At 40.0% G+C, this 21310-nt stretch overlaps 1 protein-coding gene across 2 annotated transcripts in view; it reads left to right on the top strand.

Moving 5' to 3' along the window:
• Positions 1–4321: 4321 nt before the first annotated feature.
• opcml (opioid binding protein/cell adhesion molecule-like) overlaps positions 4322–21310 on the top strand; it is a 337114-nt gene continuing 320125 nt past the window's right edge. The window contains exon 1 of one of the 2 annotated variants that reach the window (XM_051401624.1): positions 4322–4601. In XM_051401624.1, coding sequence (XP_051257584.1) covers positions 4590–4601 — 12 coding nt within the window. In that variant the 5' untranslated portion in view covers positions 4322–4589. Of the gene's footprint in view, positions 4651–21310 lie in introns of both variants that reach the window. The other variant, XM_051401623.1, reaches the window with a different exon arrangement.

Here is a 21310-nt window from a genome sequence, read left to right as displayed (position 1 = left end):
GTGCTCAAAAGCTCCAACGGTCCTTAAGGGAGTTCCAGCAGATGGTACATACCTCAATGTTTATTTCATTTTATTAAAATGGGATGATGTATTCAGATGTCTTATGTGCCTTGCTGTCTTGTTTTTCAAGTTAGTTTAAAAAAAGAAGAACCTGTGCTGACTTCTACAGCTATTTCTACTGCCACATTCCTTTAATACTCATGGAATAACCTTTTGACTTACTATCAACAGTTTCACTGGAGATATTACACAGATTTTTGAGATCAATTCTAAGTGGTGCTTTCATTGAAAGTCAGGAAAATGTATTTAAGAAAAAGAAAATGTTCGACCAAGGGTAAATCCTAAATATTACATGTTACAAATTCCTCTTCCCAATTAAGCTCCTATGGGTACACTGGAGTACTGCAGGGGATACTTGACTATTTTTATGTTAATTTAAATAATATCAGTCATACATAATTCAAAAAGAGACAGTTCAATGCAATTACAATGATGTTTATGTGTTACTCCATGATGACAAAAAATTGACTTGCAGTGATTTTGTGATGGATTCTAAACATTTGAAATGTGTTTCAGACAATGTGAATCAGACACTAATGGCACAGTGCTGCATTGTTCCTCTTTATATAAGCTTTTTTTTTATGGAAAATGTTTTGCGCTGGTCAGGGCTGCCTCATCCAGTGTGTGTCAGATGCTTTGCAAATGCTATGGAAACAGCTGTGTGCTGAGATGAAAAAGTAAAGATGTACATTTGCAACCCACCAGTCCTCATTCTCGAAGCCTCTGGGGGGAAAAAGAAAACAAAGTGTATGAAAACACTTATAAAACAAAATTCTCAACTTTGTGTCTGCCTTGTGTTTACACCTTGCAAGAGCTAGGTCAAAGTTCAGCTTCCACAGATCTAATGAAACTGAAGCTTAAGTTCTGCTTGACATAGTTTCCTTGCGCCTTTATCTTTCCTCATAATTTTCCTCCTGTTATTTTAGTAGTTTGTGTTGGATTTTATCTCAACAGTGCAGTAGAACAGGAGCCAGAGCCTTCAGTTACCAAGCTCCTCTCCTGTGGAACCAGCTTCCAGTTGTGGTTCGGGAGGCAGACACCCTCTCCACATTCAAGAGTAGGCTTAAGACATTCCTCTTTGATAAAGCTTATAGTTAGGGCTGGATCAGGTGAGTCCTGAACCATCCCTTAGTTATGCTGCTATAGGCCTAGACTATCGGGGGATTTCCCATGGTGCACTGAGCTCCTCTCTTCCTTCCTCTCTCTTTCTGCACTCATTCATGTTCCATTAATGCATGTTACTAACTTCAGTTCTTCCCCGGAGTTCTTGTGCTTTCTCGTCTAGCAGGTTCTCATGGATCCTGGTGGAGCCTCCTGCCATGGACCTGCTTGACTACCATTGCTAATATCACTGATATTATTGTTATTGTTATTATTATTATTATTATTATTATTATTATTATTATTATTATTAATATTATTATTACTACAGTTACTATTATTACTATTGTCACTGCTCATTGTCCCCCATCGTTGCTGTTGTCGTCGTCGTCGTCGTCATCTTCTTCATGTTCATCATCATCAGTCACTACTGTTAGTGTAGTTGTTGCTACTGTTGTTGCTGTGCAACTGTCTGTCTGTCTCTGTCTCTGTGTCTCTCTCTTTCTCTCTCTCTCTCTCTCTCACTCTCTCTCACCCCAACTGGTCGAGGCAGACGGCCACCCACCTAGAGCCGAAGGGTCTGTCCTAGGTTTCTGCCTCTTACAGTCCTGCTCACCATTATTGGCACCCATGAAGTTTAAGTACATAATGTGGAATATCTTCTGAAAAAAATGAAAGTGAAACATTTCTGTTCTATAGAGAACCCGTGTTTGATACAAAAGAGCAAATGATAAACAACAATTTAAAACAATAAACAATGGGAGGAAAAATAGAAGACGTTTACCAAGCATGGAACTGTCAAGAACCTCCCTGGACGTGAAGAGAAAAGTCTTGGAAGATTGGTGCGAATGGTGGACAAAACACCACGTCAAACATCCAAAGACCTGAAGGCCAACCTGGAACAGTCTGGGGTCATGGTTTCAACAAGTACCATACCCTGCACACTAAACCAAACAGGGCTTCATTGGCGAAGGCCAAGGAAGACACCATTGCTGAGGAAAAGACATAAAAAGGAATGACTAATCTTTGCCAAAGAGTACCTGGACAAACCACAATCCTTCTGGGAAAATGTTCTGTGGACAGATGAAACAAAAATAGAGCTTTTTGGCAATGCACACCAACAGCTTGTTTACAGACGGCGCAATGAAGCCTACAAGGGAAAGAACACCCTACCAACAGTTAAGCATGGTGGAGGGTCCATAATGCTGTGGGGCTGCTTTGCTGCATCTGGAGGCCTTGACCGTATCACAAGAATCATGAAATCAGAGAATTTTTAGAGATTTTAGAGCGAAATGTCCTACCCAGTGTAAGAAAACTTGGTTTGAGTCGAAGATCATGGGTCCTCCAGCAAGACAAAGACCCAAAGCACACATCCAAAAGCACGCAGGAATGGTTGAAAAGGAAAAAATGGACTGTTTTAAAATGGCCAGCAATGAGTCCTGATCTCAATCCAATTGAAAATCTTTGGTATGAGCTGAAATCTGCCATTGGGGAAAAGAAACCTGCAAACGTTCAAGAGCATGAACAATTTGCAAAGAAAGAGTGGGAGAAAAATACCAGCTGAGATGTGCAAGAAGCTTATAGATGGCTACAAGAAACGTTTGGAGGCTGTTATCACTGCCAACGGGTGTGCAACCAAATATTAAAGAGGGGTGCCATTATTGCTACACATGCTGTTTTTTCTGTTTCTTCTTTGAAATTACAATATGTCAGTTGAAAAAAACCTTTTCTTTGTTAAATTACTTTGGACCTCCAATTAAAAGATCCTGATGATATACATTTGGTACATTTCTATTTATTTCTGAAGATATTGTAGAGGTTATGCAAAAAAATTAAGGGGTGTCAATAATGGTGAGCAGGACTGTAACAGGCAGTTTTTCCTTGCCCCTGTCGCCAAGTGCTTGCTCATGGTGGTACTGTTGGGTCTCTGTAAATGTTACAAGGAGTTTGGTCTAGACCTGCTCCATTTGAAAAGTGTCCTGGGATAACTTCTGTTATGAATTGGCACTATACAAATGAAATTGAATTGTATTGCTTCAGCAACATCTGTTGCAGGAATTATTGTGATGCTCAATTGCAAATGGTTACATTCAGTTCACCATTCACCAAAAATTAGCCCGTTCAATGAGCTCTTTTGATGCATTCATGCACAATCCTATTCGTCTCATTCTGGTGCGCTAATCCTGTATGGGCTCATGAAACTACTTTTTGTCACAATTGTAACGCAGGGAAAACCAGGTGAACGAGAGGTTGGACCCAAATGCAGATCAGGAGGCAATGCAGGTGCAGTTCACATGATTTAATCTCAAATATCCATTTACAAAAGAAAGCAGGCATGCATCAAAAATGGACAAGCAATAATACAAAGTCCATAAATCAAGCGAAGTTCAAGAAACCAGCCAAAAAAGTCTAAAACACAGAAAAGTTACTGGCACAAGAGTAGAGGTGAGTATTACAAAATAAAACAGGAAATAACTAAACTGAAACCCAAAACCATGACACTGTTTTTTTTTGAGGGGGGGGGTTGCACACCTTGAAAAACAGGTTGTTTTAAGCACACGAAATATAACATTCTAATCTATCGAAGGGAATTTCAACCAGGTTTTAAAGTGAATCACACAACAGCTCCATTGACTTCACCCAAAATAGCAGCGGTGAGAATTTGAGGGAGACTCTCATCACACAGAGTGTCACCTTGTTATGTTTTTTTCTGTCCGGCAGTGTATCTATTCTCCACAAATGAACACTTCTATGTTCTTCAACCAGATAGAGCAGTCCAAACTGTCAGAACACTGTATCAAAATCCCTCATTAAAGCACATCGAAACATGTCAGACACCAAACACCAACAAATATCACATCATGGAATGATTTTCCCGAAAATTGCCCCAATCCCAGCTCACCTTTTGCATTAATTAGGAAGCGTCTATTTATTTAGCCTTGATTGAATATCAATCCTGCATCATCTTTTTTAATGCTGTTCTGTCAGAGGGCAGAGAAAGGAAGGCAGGGCTGAGGATTCAAAGCAACAAAAAAAAGAAAAAAAGACAGAGCTAGGACTGTTCATGGGTGATCGGCAGAAGCTTCAGCCAATGCCTGCCAAGCAGTCCCCTTCCTCTCCCCCCTATCTTGCAGAGTGCTTGTCCCTCTGTGTGCTGTAGTACGTGGAAGAGAGGGAGATCGAATACTGCGCGAGGAGCCAGCCTCTCTGCGTGTGTGCCGCCAACTATTACTTGCACTGGATTTAAAGCATCTTCAGTACAGCCCGCAAGTGGGGATGAAAAGCTACCCAAACTGACATTCAGGAAAAAGGCAGAGAAAGAAAAAAAAAGCAAAGTGGGCAGCTCTCTGAAGCCCTGTTGTGGGAAGATACAAAAAGAGCATCTATAAAACAAACGAGCAGATCAGAATCAGCACTGCTTAGGAAGCATGTATAATTCGGTATGTTTCATCATCCTGTCATGGGTGTTTGCTGTGCTTGTGTTTCCAGGTAAGATTTCTTCTATTCCCCTGTATCTGTTCTATGCATGTCTGTGTTTACATCCTTGTTAACAAAGAGTGTGCACTGTGGAGACATAGCCTTGTATTCTTTTTTTCCTTTCTTATACTCTGTCTGCAAATTATCTGTCTGATAAACTCTGTGAGGCTTGTTGGGACATCCAAAGACGAGAAGTTGATTTTCTTACGAGTGGGGTTCTGTGGTTCAGTCCTGCCAAGGATTCTTCCACAAAGAAAAAAGTTCCCTCCACCTCACATACTTGTCAACTTGTCAGCCTTTGGGAAAATTACATGAAGTCCTCATGTCAAAAGATTTCCCACAGGAGCTAAATCACTCATCAGTTTTGAGTGAACTCAGAATTTAAAGGCAGCTACAGCAGTCTTTTTGAAGCTGAGGGTTGTCAATAAAATCACTGTTTGTTAGGCATTTATGTAAAAATCTATTTTCACTAGCTGCCATTTGAAGGAAATATTGATCAGTTAATCCCAACAATGCATGCACATGTCAATAACATTGACGGATTGTGACTATGATGAAGTAGTATGTGTAAACAGCCAAGATTTGTTGATCAGTGGAGTGGGGAGCACAGAAGTGCTTTGCATTGTGCATTGATGCATGTATATAATGCTGGCATTGCCCTTTAATCTTTAGTCTCAATATCCTCACACAGAAGAGAAGACCTTCCTGACAAGGATCTGGTCACAATGAGTAAAAACAGCTTTCCAGTTGCATCATAAGGGAGCCCTGTGTCCTGAAATTATGAGTCTGACGTCTACAAATGCAAATATGGCCCATAGCACCTGAAGTGAGAGAAACATGTTTTCTCCCCTCTAAGGGATTATGTGAGGGAGATTATGTGAGGAAGGCTGACAGGGAAATAATGTGATGCATGGATGCATTTACCTTTAATTCTATCACCTCAGGTTCCAAGTCCTGCAAACACGTTTTGTGAGGAACCGTTATGCCTTTCTTTAACCTTACACCTTAAATACATCTGTTGTGAACAGGTAGGCTAGTGACAAAGTGTTTAAAGATGCTAACACCCTATTCATTATCACAGTTTGTGTTGGAGAAAGTTGGCCACACATTTTATCTCGGTTTCAGAGTTTATAAAAAAATCTGTTGGATGAATTCCACAGTGGCTACATTACATTGGCAGTTGTTATATCACAGTCTCATACCAGACTGGATTGAGTATGACAGACTGGTGCCTGATAGTTGTTGCAGCGCTGATGAATTTTGGCAGGTTGCATTATAGTTAAACCAGGCAAAGATCAATGTCTTTCTTCACCTTGTCTATCAATCTCACATAAGTGCCATGTCTCCAACAGACAGCAGTGGCATGACTGAGACTGTGGAGTGCACTTACCACCCTGTGAGGCTGGTGTATGTGGGAGGTGTGCTCACTCAGGTGAAATTGGAGGTCTTGCACATACACTTGCAGTGTTGGGGTTGTTACTGAGAGTCAGTTTTTATAAAAACTGAATAACTTCTTTTCTTATCACTCCCTTAGAAGTCTCCCAGTGCAAAAGGCAAATACCTTTATTCTGGATCGCGTGTTAATGAGCACACACACACATGCTGCAGCAAGTTCAGTTTTAATGATCCAGTGTGTAGGATTTAATGGCATCTAGCAGTGACGTTGCAGATTGCGAGTAACTAAACACTGTTCGTGCCTGTATTTAACGGCCTGGCTACGGGCTATTAAGTGTGTAGGAGAAACTTTGGTGGCCGTGAAAGTCGCAAAAGGCCCTATCTACAGCCAGTGTTTGGTTTGTCCGTTCTGGGCTACTGTGTACTGACAAAGATGAGGATCAGCACACATTTCCCAGTATCCAAAGCATTCCCCAAGCCTGAAAGGAATCATTTTACATTTTGGGAAATAAACTTTCCCAGGAGGATGGGTCAAACAAACGCAGGAATTTCCCCCAGAAGACCACTGTTTGAGCTCTGTGTGAAGACAAAAGTAAATGTTTACTGCTTTTAAGTTACATACGGGAATAAACTCACATCAGATACGTTGCATATTTATCGGCGATAATTTGACAGCGAAATGAGACTGTGTTGTTAAAAATGTGAGACTGCTTTGGCATGATGCCAGGTTAGCCAGGCTCAAAAAGCACATCAAAAGTTATTATTAATTAACATTAATTGTTAATTAACTACATAACGCATCGCCTTGCAACAGCAAGACACAACCCCTTGCCATACTGCGACATGGCGTTTTTACACTTTTTTTGTACAAACTAAACAAATGAGTTGTGCTGGTACAGTAGGTAGATGTTTTATCTTTGGACAGAGTTGAGTTAGCTGGTCCCTCCCCCGTTTCCAGTCGTATGCTAAACTAAGCTGATCAGCTTTAGTCTCTAACTCCATGCTTGCCAAACAGACATGACTGTCTCATCTAACTCAGACGCACAAGGTACCCTTAATGTCTGTATGAGATGGCAGAAAGTCAGGTGGCGTAGCATAGAAAGGGACAAAGTCCACATATGGAGGGGGTTGAGGTGGATGAATGGTTTAAACAAACTTTCAGACTTTCACCCAGGAGGCCAGGGTTTGTGTCCTGTGTGAAAGTGAAAGTCAGCGTGATAAAGTACTTACTTTAACCCAAAACATGATCTTTTCCTAAACCTAACCAAGGAGTTTTGTTGCCTAAACATAACCAATCTGTAACTGTTTCACATTGTCGTACACGCGTTTAAAAGGCATCTCATACAGAGATGCTGATGTTGTACTGTTGTCAGCTAGTCATTACAGTTAAGTTCATTGTGATTGTCAATATGGAAATTTGTTAGCACTAAATAGTGCAATGCAACTATCAAGTCTTATCTTCTGTGTTTCTTTCCCTTCTTTATTCGCCCAGGGAAGGCTTTTGCTGAGTGTGCATGTTCTTTTTCAGTTTTGCCCTGCTTCACATTCATACACATTCTGTACATACCTTCACACCTGGGAGCTGCCCAGAACCACTATATCACATCAACTGACTGAGCAGCTGCTCTTTACCTGCTTTGCTCAAGGGCACCTTGTCAGTACCTCTTGATAGAATGGAGAGTGTTGGGTGAGACAGCCACTTTGAAGTTCTTCTGGTCTTGGTACAGAGTGTGTGTGTGTGTGTGTGTGTGTGTGTGTGTGTGTGTGTGTGTGTGTGTGTGTGTGTGTTGGAGAGGTACAGAGAATTTGCTGACTTTGACGTAAAACAGTGCAAGTGTTTTCCTACAACAGTGAGTTGGAGAGTGCAGGCCAGGGTGCGCATTTGCTGAATGACATGCCTTGCTGGAGCACACACCCCTGCTGTTGGCTTTATTTATCTTTTATTTATTGGAATTAATTGGACTGTCACTCTGACTGTATTTTGAGCCTGTAAAAGCTTTGCCTTCATTTTTCAGAGTCTGCATAGAACAGAGGAAAACGACCTGGTGCTTTCTGAGTTCAGACAGATTGAGGAAGTTCCACAACACTCATTTGCATCAGCAAATTAAGCTGTCCAAGTCCAGTCTAAGTTTATAGATGTTCAAATAAATTCCATATTCCTGCTTGTACAAGAAGGAACCTGTTTACCTCAAGTTAAACATTCTTAAGTGAGCCTGTCTGAATAGTACTGTGAGATTTCCATTAGTCTAGGCAAAGGGTAATTATGAGGCTCCTTGATGATCCCTAAGCAGTTTGCTGATGTCAGTCCAATTTAGAAGAATTGCTGAGTATTGTGTATATTTTGACACGCTTTGATACAAAATAACTTGAAAGAACCACACATTTCTAAAGAGTGTCACATGAAATGGCTTTATCTGCTCGTTTTTATTTAATTAAGCACCATTAAGGAGCAGAATTGCTTTTTGCCTCTAAGCAGATTTAATAGTGAAGCCTAAAGGCCATTATTTTGCAGCAATCTTGTAGCTGTGAAAAATGGTTATGAAAACCACTGTATATATATTTAAAGGCCACTTATGCACACAAAATGTACACACCTGCACTCATCATGTTTGTGAACTTTTTCCAATGTCTAGAGAGTTCTATATGGTGTTTTCTGTGTATGTGACATTTTTAGAGCATCCAAAGACAATTAGAGATGAAAGAACATCAGCTGTGGGAGCCCAGTTAGCTCAGGGAGCCCGGTTAGCTCAGTTGGTAGAGCTGGCGTCCCATGTACTGAGGCTGAGTCCTTGCTGCAGTGGCCCAGGGTTTGAATCCAACCTGCAGTCCTTTCCTGTGTGTCATCCCCTCTCTCTTTTTATGGAGACAGCATTTTTCAGTTCTTTACAGTGTGATGGTTACGTAATATGCTTAATGTGTCCTTGACGACTGTAAGCAGGGTTGACTGATATGTTAATATTGTCCAACTGGCCACATCAGCCAAAGAACCAGCAATAATGTATCAATGTATTGCAGAAGGTCTTACATCTATTTTCCTAAACAGAAAGATACAACCATACATCTTCTTTCACTGAACTAATACTGGCTTAATTGTCTTGTTAACTTGTTGTAAAACACGCTTCCTTCAAACTCGACAGAGACTAAATAAAACTCACAAAACCATCTTGATTAGTCTTTCCGCTGTCCCAACAATCACCAGCTCTCACGTCTGATCGAGTTAGACATGAAAATATTCTGGCTACATGCTGTTTTACCTCTCACTTTTTCTTTGGCTCAGTGTGAGTACTGTTGCCACTGAATGAGAGTCTGTCACTGAGACTATGTCACTGGTTCTCCAGAGGCAGACCTTTAAATTAGCTAAATAAAATGACAAAACTCTGCCCATCATCAATAGCAGATATATTTGTCCAACTGCAACTTCTATATTTGTACATTGGTGGCTTTAGGTCACTGTAATCAAGGTGTCATTCAAATCAGTAAAGACTACACATCATTTCGAATAATGTGGGATCAATCAATCCTATCGTATCTGATCTGATTCTGTTCACTCACACTGACAGACATTACATATTCATTTTTCATTTCCTCTTCTCGCATTACAGCTGCAAATGCGGTTGGAGCCACTTTATACCAGAGTTTGTACAAAGACAACATGGGAGGCTGCTCTCAGCTACCTTGGTAATTTATAACAGTAAGGGGGTGGAGAATGAATGCAATAATAACTGTGGGAGATAAATGTTTTAGATGGGGTAGTAAATATATACAGTTTGTTTAAGGGGTTAGGGTAGGAGGACGTCTGGTAAGAATCTGTTCACAGTCGCCCGCAGATAAACTGACCATTTGTGTTGAAGACCTATACCTTCACATGTGATTTACAGTGGCACTGTTAATATGGCACCAGGTGTTTTTTTGATGTACTGGATGGTATATAAGGGAGCTCATTCTGGAAGTCGAGAGAGGACATTTATGCTGAGGTCTTCTCTCCATGTGGCATGTAATAAAGTGACTTGATTCATCACACTGGCCCATAATTTCTAGCAGCTCTCAATCTTTGGAAGAATTTATCTATGACCAGGGAATGAAAACAGGCTGTGAAGTGTGTAGGAGAAACTACAGTGGCTGCAAAACTCACGAAAAACACAAAATGCCCTATCTAGAGCCGGTGTTTGGTTTGTCTATTCTGGGCTACTGTAGAAACATGGTGGTTCAACATGGTGGACTCCATTGAAGGCGACTTGTGGCATCTGTAGATAAATACAGCTCATTCTAAGGTAACAAAAACGCAACGATTCTTATATTCAGGTGATTATACACTAATGAAAACATACCTATGAATATTAGATTCCATTTCTGACAATCCTCCTCCTTGTAGTAAAAAATAGCACGTTTTCACCATGTCCAATAACTTCAAGCTAGAAAAAAAAGGTCTCAGGAGGGTTTTAACTCTTAAACAATACATGCTGGGAAGTCTGCTAATATGCTCATCTTATTTCTTAAATTGAGTGAAATCTCAGTAGTTCATTTATTGAACTCATCGAAAGTCGAAAGACAGAAAGTCAGACAAAATCACGTTCATAAGCTCTGAAGTGGTTTTAAGAAGTTTTATAATGAGTTTTCTTATTTATGTAGCAGTTTAGTCTTTTTTTTTTACCTTTTGTTTTCTCAGTAGGTCAAATGACCTGCCTGACCTCTGCTTACATTAGACACAGTCAGAAGTCATTTGTGCTGTAGGTCTGTCTTACCCCCAGAAGTCATAGTTTTGGAAAATCTATTAAAAACAACTCAAAGTGACAAAGTGCTGCATTTGTGGACATAATCTCCCTCTCAAGTCATTTCAGGTCCTCTGAAGATTTACTACATTCATCATTCCTGCCAACAGTAAACATGATGTGGACGGATTAAAATAGATGGAACAGGAAAGAAATAATTGCTGCATTACCCATTATGGCATTTGATAAAAGAAAATAAAGATAAATAAAAAGGATCTTTAAATATGTAGAATCCCTAAGTATTAATCATTTTTCATAATCTGCATAGTGGGCAGAGTGTCAGTCAATTAGGGGAACTTGGGATACTAGTACCATTTCGCATCATAACAATACAATATATTGTAATATGTACTGTTCGTTTTTGGCCTGTGGCCCCCATTAAGTCTCAGTTTTGGCCCTTCAAGAGAAAAAAATGGTCACTTCTGGTTTATACAGTAACAGCATAACTAGGTCATATTGAAAAAAACAGCATATCGTGAAACTGCACACATGGGGCATTTAAACATGATTATTAGTCCATTGTTTCCCACTATTTGTCCATTTTCTGTTGCTGGAATAAATCTGTGAAGTGTTCTTTAAATTCAAGTCCAACCAAATAAATGTTTTTGCTCCTGTACAGAACATTTGCAGTGTGCCAAAACTGTTGAACATGATGTATTACATTAGTGAGGGCAGCAATATGTCTTTGTAAGTGACTGTAATTAAAGAAGGTTTCTGGAAACATAGATGCTTTTGACTTTCCAGAGGTGAGAGTAGTAATACGTGGATGTGTTTAGAGTTTTCATTGGAACTGGTAACAATAGGAAATTACTTACAGTGTTAGTGTTGTTAGTTAGTTCAGTGTTATACTTCAAACAATCCACTGCTCAGGGAAAACTCTTTTCCACAATCTAAATTCTCCTCAATACATGATGCTTCCCTTGAGGCTGCATATTTATCAAACTGATAGCAGCACAAGATAAAGTTGATGGCCAAAATTCCCTCAACTTTTCTGATCCGTGTGTGACTCATAAGGTATAGCCTCCTCAGCTTCGGCTGATTGAGTCATTTATCATAATGACACGCCTACAGCCGGCTATAGACAACACCACTGCTCGGTTCTGCCCATTGATCCCAGAGACTCAAAATGATGGATTGCAATTATCTGTGAGTCAAATTGGTTGTGAAAATGAAGCTTCAGTTTATTAGCTGTTGATGATCAGTGTATGCATCCGTTTCTACTTAATATTTATGCCATCAATTGTCACTTAGCCTAAATTGTAATTGTAAATCAAGCTAACCACAGTGCCCTTGATCACATAAAAGAGCCCAGGGAGCCTTGTTTGAATGCAGTTGGAATCGCAGAACAGTTAAAAAGTTATTTTTGCTGTTGTTGTTTTCACTGAAATGTATGATATGTCAAATTTTATGGCCTCATATTACTCACAGTTGACACAACTTATGTCTGTAAAGGAGATGGAAAGCGTGACAATTCATCACCTTGACACCCTTCCTGGGGATCACATCACTCATAAAGCTCTATGACAGATTCATATTTTGTCAGTAGAAGTGAAGCAAAGCTCTTCAAACTCCAGAAATATATCAAACAAAGCAGTTTTAGCTGTTAACCCCAATGAAAGGCAAAGCTGCCTGCCTATTTCTTATGTGAGTATCTTTCTTGAGAAGCAGTGAAGCGTACCTGCACCTGTCACCCTCAAATATATGTACCTAATTCTATTTAAATAAAGTATGCGCCTATGTATTTTACCATGTGAACTCATGGGGTGTGAATTTGAAACATAAATCCGAATCTAGCCTTCAGGGAGTGAGTCCCAGAAATACAACTCAAAAGAGTTTCTTAAAAAACTAACCAAGTCAGATAACACATAATCTTCTTGGGATTTGGGACTTTGGGGTATTGTCTCCAAAGCTTTACAATGGAACAATCATTGACAGTGAGTCACTACTTACACCCAGCAGCGGCATTGTGACAATAGTGAACACAGGCTAACATTCATCGAAGGGGATGCATTTGTGAGAACACTGTCTCTTGGCATCAGTGAACAATCCCCGGCGAGTATTCACTGAACGATGGTGGCTCAATGAGAGCATTGCAGTCTTTGAACGGAGGAAAGAAATAGATTGTCCCTGAATAGGTGACGGATGGCACAAGCAAGAACAGGCATTCAAGTGTCATTGGGCTGCGGGGCTGTTAATATGAGGAGGGATTGCTAAACCAGAATCCAATCGGTTTAAATGGTATTGGTACCACAGTATGGCAGTGTTCCCGTGGCATACAAATGTGCTCAGTTTCATCAAGGCCTGTTTTCATTCAGAACAAACCTCCATTGACTCATTTATCCATTATACTGAAACAAAATGCTTGCTGAATGGTAGTAGTCATTCATTAATTATGGTTAAAAGATGGTAATTTTTTATACTTTTGCTTTTACTTGTGCTTATTGTGATAACACCATCAGGTTAGTGATGGATTTCATTCATGATTTTTAGCTTCATGTAATAAGGCAGTCTCTTTTATAATCAAAATCAGTGATGTTGAATCAGGGCATCAAAACAAGCTTGATTACGTCCTCAATGCTCATAAAAGAGATTCATTACCATAATGAACTACTTGAAAATGTTTGGCCATTGGCTAGTTCCAATAGTTTAGAGTGTTCACTGACGCAGTCTGTTGGGAAGCAGTGTAAAGACAGCCACAGGGACATGTGAGTTAGTGCAATAGAGTTGAGTTACAGCTGATGAAGTCTCTGTAGCTGCATGAATCAATATTTTTATATGAAGATGTACATCGTTTATGGAGATGAATCCCCAAAGACTTATCACCAGCTCTGCAGCTCTACAGAGCTCATTAGCCTCTTTCAGCTCATTGTTTTTCTTTTTACGGCCCACAACTTCACTGTTTTGGTCCACTCTCAGCACTCTCATCAGGGGTGTTTCCTACTGAAGCAGGCAGAATCCACTGTGCATTACCCATCCAGCTCCAAACCGCAGACCTACACTGTTAGGGAGTTGGTGAAGTTTCTGCTGTGAGTCTCTTAAGCCTTGCCACTAATGGATGCTTTCCCATCCTAAAAACAAACACTGAATGATGATGTGATGTTATTTGCAGTTGTGCTTGTCAGTAGCACAGTATTTCATTATTGTGGTTATCACGATAGTCCTAGATCATAGGACTTGTTGTCTTCACCACCATTGCTGTCATTGCAGTCAGCTTCTCCCTGTTAGGATTCCTTCAGTGTTCAACGTTTGGGAGGTTTCTACCAAAACAAACAGACCCGCTGATTAAAACCACTAAAAACAGTGAATAAAGCAGTTCCACCTTAAAAATCAGTGTTTCTCCCACGCTGTTGGGAAGACAAAGGACGTCCCGGAGGGGCTGCGAGCCGAGCTGCTGCTTATGTTTGCTCAGCTTGTTTCTCTGATAACTTAAGATCCTTCTTCCAGTTCAAATCTAGAGTTAAAAAGCACCAAGATCTAAACAGTTGATGGTAAAAATGTGGCTTCAAACTGGATAAACAGTCAATGTATGACAGCTTCTGGCAGACAACCACAACGCTGACGCAGGCACAAAGGGGATATGACGCCATTGACAGGCGACCAGTGAAACACAGTGTTACCTGAATAAAATGACAGATTTCTCTGAGTTTGAACATTGTTGGAAACATTTGGGATAATGTAGGTACACAACTCAACTACATAAAGAACATAGCTCTAGAGTTTGTAAACATTTTAATGCTGAAATATGTCTTAAGAATATTGTGTTGTAGCCAACTAATCCTGCAACTGTATGAAGGCTCCCTGTTTCTGTCCTCTAGATACTGGTGTTCTAAAAGTGTTATTTTGCGTATATCTGTCAGTAAAAGTAGGCCATTCTTTTTTCGAAAGATTATTTGTTCAGATTCAGTACTTTCTGACATTAGGATGTCATCAGTCGGCTCATTTGTATTGCTTCTGCACCTGCTACTGCCTATGCATGTCATGCCCCACCTTCACCTAAATATCCACCTGTAAGCTCTGTTTCTTTGTGGTTGCCTATGGGGAAGTTGCATTGATCTCTCCCTGGTAAAATATGCTTCACAGGGAGAGATACAAAACACAGCCGTGACACCAATTTGAAAATATTTATATACATTTATTCTTATTAAACTATATCGTACTATACATAATCAATTGATTAAACACATACATCACTGACAGAAGAGTGTGTACCATGCAGGAGCCATTATATTTAAAAGCCAAAACTGGTAATGAATTTGTTAAGTATCCTGACAAACAGGCCGCATCAGTCTGATAAAATGTTGCACTTTTGTAAATTCAAAATATATAATTAATGTTAAGTGACTGCTAGCACCAGTCTTTTCTACATGTTATATATTGCAACCTACAGACATTTGTATGCTTTCTTCAGTATGTATATGATTGTGTGCCCCAGATCTGTCTTGGTTCCATGCAATTACATTTTAATGTAATTTTCTGTGTGGAAAGGAAGAGGAAGAAGAAAGAAGAGAAACCAGGTCTATGTTTTAGGCACACTAACAGCATATACTGTGGGGATGATAATGTTAATCTGTCAGTCTGTCTACCACTGTGGCCCCAGACTGAAATATGTTATATATGTCATATGTTAACTATTGGAAGTATTACTATTACATTTGACACAAACAATCATGACCCCCTTAGGTTGAACTGTAATCACTTGGGTGATGCCTTGACTTTTCCTCTGGTGAGATCGTCAAGTCAGAATTTTATTTGCCCAATACTTTGATTTTTATCACCAAAAATGAAATAACATTTCCAGCTGTACTGAATTCTCAGCTGTTGTGTGCTAATTACCAAACGCTTAGCATGATAACATATTCAACTGAGATGGTGAACATGGCAAACTTTACATGTAAACCTTGCCACTGACTATATTCGATAAGTGATCTATATTAAACTATCACAACATGAGCTATGAGCCTGCCTCTTGCTTGATATAAATGGCTGCCGGGGCCAAGTGTGACATTGATGAGTGGTGTGACTCCATGCCTTGCACCAAAAAGTTTTATGCACGTCTAAAAACATGCAAGACAAACACATTGCACTGCACAAAGAAAGAGGCGCAAACCAGGCACACCGCGCCATAAGAAAACAATTGCATGCATCTTGGTATGATTACCCACAAGGTCTAGTAAAATGTTGCCCTGTTCATGAAGGTAATGAATGTCTTTATTTAGATAATAAGTAACAGTTTCTACACTATCTTATTAATTATTACACTAATTACTTTCTAGGTAGCGAGTTTGTCTGTGCAGAAAATATGAAATACATCTGTAGCAGGTCATACTTGTTAGTAAAGAGCTACATTGCAAAAAGGAAGTCCTATGTTCCCCAGTTCTTAGGTTAGTGTTAGGGTTTGGGGATTAGGGAATTAGGACCCTAGGAACATAGATACGCTCCCCTCTAAAGTTGTAGGAAATGTCTGATAAAAGCAAGACCCCTGCTTACGCACTGCCACACAATAATCACACAGGTCCAAAAACCCTAGTGTTTCTACACAATGTGTTGGTGGGCAACATTTTGAAACATTTTACCAAAGGAACTCTGTGCACCCTTCAGAATTCACTTTTGCTAACTGCCAGGAGTGAGTGTGTGTCTGAATGGAGTCACAGCGAGGTCATAGCACTGCTGCGCTGTTTACAAGAGTACTAGAAGCTAGTCCCCCCAGAAGACAGCAAGAATAAAAATACTGTCACTACCAAGTTCCTGGGTGGTGGTATATACTGATAAGAAAAAGCAATCAGTATTTTTAATAAATAACTTAATATTTTATAATTCTATTTCATCTGTTGCCTGCAAAGATTGCACTCAGTTGTACAGCTTGGCTCTGTACTAGTGCTGCTGTGTGTGTTTAGAAATGGCAGTGACCTTTATAAGCACTTCCCTTGGGGTACAAGGGCCCTATTTTGTGATGAGTGACTTCAAGCATTAACGACTCAGGAGACATTTAACTTGAATCTGGAACCTTGTACAAATGCAGTCTTTTTTTTGTTTATAACAGTAAAGACTCACAAAATTACATTTTATCTGATTTTCCTGGATATCATCTGGGGCCACTGGTGATGCATTCTTTATTGTTCTATTGACTGATTGCTTTCAGCCATATTGGAGCTGTGTTAATGTTCACATGAAATTAAAAGCAGAGTGGTATTTGCTTGCTATTTATGTGTTCCCTGTAAAAACACGCAGTTAGGGAGGGACTTGTTGCAGTAGCCAATAGCACTGAATATGTGTTACGTTATGTCCCATGCAGCGGTACAATTAGCTGACTGTGCTGGACTAGGAGTTCCAGCATCCAATGCCAATGGAGGCCAGTATGACGACGGGGAATAGAGTACTGAGGTATTTCTTTTGGCTGGGTTCGGCTCCTGGCTGAGACTGAGTCAGCTTAGCTGCACAAGCTCACTAGGTAACAGCAGCTAACCTTACAGTTAGCAGCTACTTTTAGCCCATCAAGTCCATCAGGAAACTTAGTAAATCCCTTCGGTACTGCTTCAAACTGGCTTTCTCAGAGGCTGTGTTCGCCAAGCCATGCTAGTTAACTAGTTAAAAAAGGTTGGATTTCAATTTAAAAATAAAAATAAATGGATTATATGTCAATATTTTTGGCATACATTGCTAAATTTTAAAAGGTTAAAAAGACATTTTTTATTCATCTTGACTTGATGCAATCCTTTTCCTGCTTTAGCTGCTTCACATTGAGAGTTTTCCATTGGATGCTTTCATTGTGAAGAAGTTATTGGAATTGTATTTGTTTAGCTGAGCTTCACTAGCAGAGCTATACCTTCAAAAAAGCAGGTCTAATTTACCAGATATGGACATCCAATACTCTGCAGTATTTGGTCAGCACTTTTAAATATTGCAGGGAGGAATAGTACAAACAGAAACAGCCACAGTGAGCTGGAAAATTCATCTGCACGGTAACCAAACTTCCCATTCCCAAAACTATAGCAAATACTATGGTTACACTCAGAACAGGAATATGTTAGAAACAGTGTCGCAATTATAATGAGGCTGCACATCTGCATTCTTCTGTGAAAGAAATGGCAAAAACATGGAGCAGACACTGATGCCACAGTAAAGCAACACAGCAGAAGCGGTGCATGAATTTCCGTCCTGTGCACAGCAGAGTGTGAGAATCCAAAAGGTCATCAAAGTTTTCTGAGCTGAACAGAAATGCGGTAGAAAACATTTTTGCTTCAGGATGTTAACACATGAAAGAGAAATGAGACTAGAAAGATGAAGAAGAAGTTAAGTGCAGAGGAGCAGGTGTCAGCTGGAGTTCAGTTTCACATTGTGGGTATCACAAAGTTTTACAGAAGTCGATGGAAAACTGGAGGTGAGGCGCTGCTTTAAACTGATATTGTTCAAATGATCTAAGCCATATGAAATAAACTGTACTTGTTACAATACTGTCACTATGAGTTTTACAATCAGGAGCTTTGCAAAGATGGGGCCTACCACTCATAAACAGCCTTTACATTTAGACTGAGGCATGTCACCATAAGGCAGCAAGCAAGACTCTACAGAGCAACTTTACAGGTGTCCACACACAGACAGGAAGATGAGACAGAGAGGTGTAAACAGGCTGAAAGTCAGAAACATCAGCAGGAAACAGTGAGCAAAGAAGAAAGCCAGAGCTGAGATTGTTGAACCAAATCCCGCTTTAGTCCACAGCAGTGACAGGTCAAAGTAGAACTTCTTTGAGGGACAGACAGGAGGATGGGAAGGTGTCGTCAACAGGAATGACACCTGTTCCTGTTGTAGAATAATATAAAGATAGATAAAAAGTGTTCTCAGTGGTCCCAGTTAAAGCAGGTATTAAACCAGTGGTTTACAGAGGTATTGAGTGATTATCTGCCAGACTGTCTTGCTAAGAAAAACATCAGTCAATGTCCAAAACCGACATCTGTTTATGTTCAAGTGACAAAGCCATCTGGCATCCGCAGGAATTATGATTTTGTCCGACAAAGCGTCAGATTTGGACACAGGAAACTGCTGTTCACTTCACAATTCCTTCCGACAATCAATGCTAACATTGATTGTCGGATTGATTTGTGTGTATTTGGATCCATATTAGCTTTTATAGAACAGTCACAAATTCTTCCTGGGGTCCAGCCTTTCCTAAACTTAACCATGCAGTTATGTTTATATCTTTCCCTTGCCCAATAACCAAGTCGTTTTTATGCCTAAACGTACCATAATCATATCTAGCTAATCAGAAAAGGGTTTTAGTTTTGCAAAGGTAAAATCTAACAGTTTTAGAAGACACTAGCCATGTTTCCATCAACATGTTTTGATCCATATCAGAAAAGGTTGATGAAAAACGTCCTCAATTACACAAAAGAGTTAACCCTTTAAGTGCCAAAGTCGCAAAATTGCGACAGGACGCGGTACTGAATCAAACAGCTTTTTTCTCTGAATAGAGTGTTATATCTCGCGCATACTCCCCTCCACTAGTTGGCAGACATCCCATACTCAGACCTTAGCTCAGAAATACGTCCCGTCCAAACTGTTGGGTGAGAAACCGGAAATAGTGTGCCACGGCGCTATTTATGCTGAAACGGTATTGCTGGATTTAGGAGTTATTGAGACAAATAAACGAAAATGGCAGCTAAAAGTTGACGCTTAGGGAAGTGATGGGTCTCCTTTTCGCTGATCCTGATTCTGAAGGGGAAAATCTACCTTTGGGAGATAACGGTCGGTCTATTAGTGAGCGTGCTAGTCACGGTGCGTCTTTGCACCTCAATATTGTTCATAATGTCTCTGTACTGTGCCTTGCAATGAGAGGTTCCACACTCTACAAAGACTACAAACTTTTATCTGGATAGATGGGCACAGATTAGGTCTCTGCAGCTAAAAGACACCTACTGTTATTATTATAATGATAATATGATAATGATAATAATAATAATAAAAAAAGAAAAGAAAAAGAGAAGAAAAAAGAAGAAAAAAAGAAAAAGGGTCCTCCAATTGGGGGGGTGGTGGTGGGTAAAAAATAAAAAATAAAAAATCATAAAAAACACCTACTGTTTACATGAGTTTTGTGGTGTAGTAATAGTTCTAGTTTACGACTGTTGGCTTACAATTTACTTTTTCCCTGTTCATTTTATATGTGGACAACATAACAAATAGATGGAGGGGGGTGAATCTGATGAAATAAGTTCAACTCTCTTTCAAAATATCAGGTATTTCATGGAAATTACATAATCCAATATGGCCGCCACCATATTCAATTCAATTCAATTTCATTTGTATAGCGCCAATTCATAACAGAAGTTATCTCAGGACACTTTTCAAATAGAGCAGGTCTAGACCAAACTCTTTATAACATTGATATGATATGGCCTCATATTATACAAATTAGATGGGAAAATTTACTCCCTAGATAAACTTTAGGTCATTCTCAATATTTGTCTCATTTACACTTTGTCTCTATCTCAAACCACTTTCAAGCCAGAGCCTTCTGAAATTTAGATGTCAAAATCTAGTATTTTTAAAAATAAAACCCGGCGCCTAAAGAGTTAATGCTCTTAATGGGAAAGTTATTTTGTTGCCTAAACCTAACCACAGACATCACTCAGGATGTGAACCCCAGTCTCTAGCATATCCTATAACTCCTTTTATCCTGTCATGCAGTAATATTAGATGTAATACAGATGGTTACACGCGCTGGAAACCAACAGAATTGGCAGAAAGGCTGGAAACCAAAAATCTGGAGGCAAACTTGGAAGGCCACCTGCCTGACAAATCCATACCCTGAGGGGGGGAAAGAGGAGATGAAAAGAAAGCAGCAGATAGATCAGCAGCAACACTCCTCACATCAGAAAGGAAGGTGAAAAACATTCAGGTTCAGAGAAGCACTTCTCCTGACTGAGCCGAGAGTGCAGTCCAAAGTCGGGATATCGCTCCCGACAAGAAAAGGTTCAAGCACTCACTTGGCTTCTGAGTGCAGGGAAACTGGGCTGGAGCCCTCAAGTCTACCCGCTGGAAATAAGAGGCTTTGTGAGTACCTTGAATCAGTGGGAAGCTTGGAGCAGCAGATGCAAAGAAAGCTGCAAAAGAATGGCGAAAGCTGAGACTCATGGGAACTATGGGAAGTATGATGGGGAAAAATGACCCCACTTCAAATTCTAAAGGCTTTATTAAGTTTTAATTGCTATAATATAAAGTCAAATTGAGTGTTTGACTTATTTGCTAGTGTGTGTGTCTATGCATGCATTTGTTTCTGGTGCGTTTCTGTGTTTGATGCGTGGCGTGGGTCCGTATTCGTAGTCTGAGAGCAGGACAGTGCTTTCTGTTTGATCATAGATCAGAGGCGCTGTGTGGCCATCAGAGTTCTGTCTGCCATTATTTATTGATGAAACAACAATTTCAGCAAGAAACACCCCGCCCCCTATACACACACACACACACTCCCCCGCTTTACATCACGAGGACAGCTCAGATCTTTCAATAACAGAAAAGCC

The sequence above is a fragment of the Dicentrarchus labrax genome, unplaced genomic scaffold (genome assembly GCF_905237075.1).
Source record: "Dicentrarchus labrax unplaced genomic scaffold, dlabrax2021, whole genome shotgun sequence".
In the NCBI taxonomy this organism is placed as follows: domain Eukaryota; kingdom Metazoa; phylum Chordata; class Actinopteri; family Moronidae; genus Dicentrarchus; species Dicentrarchus labrax.
This window is presented reverse-complemented; position numbering and strand designations above follow the sequence as displayed.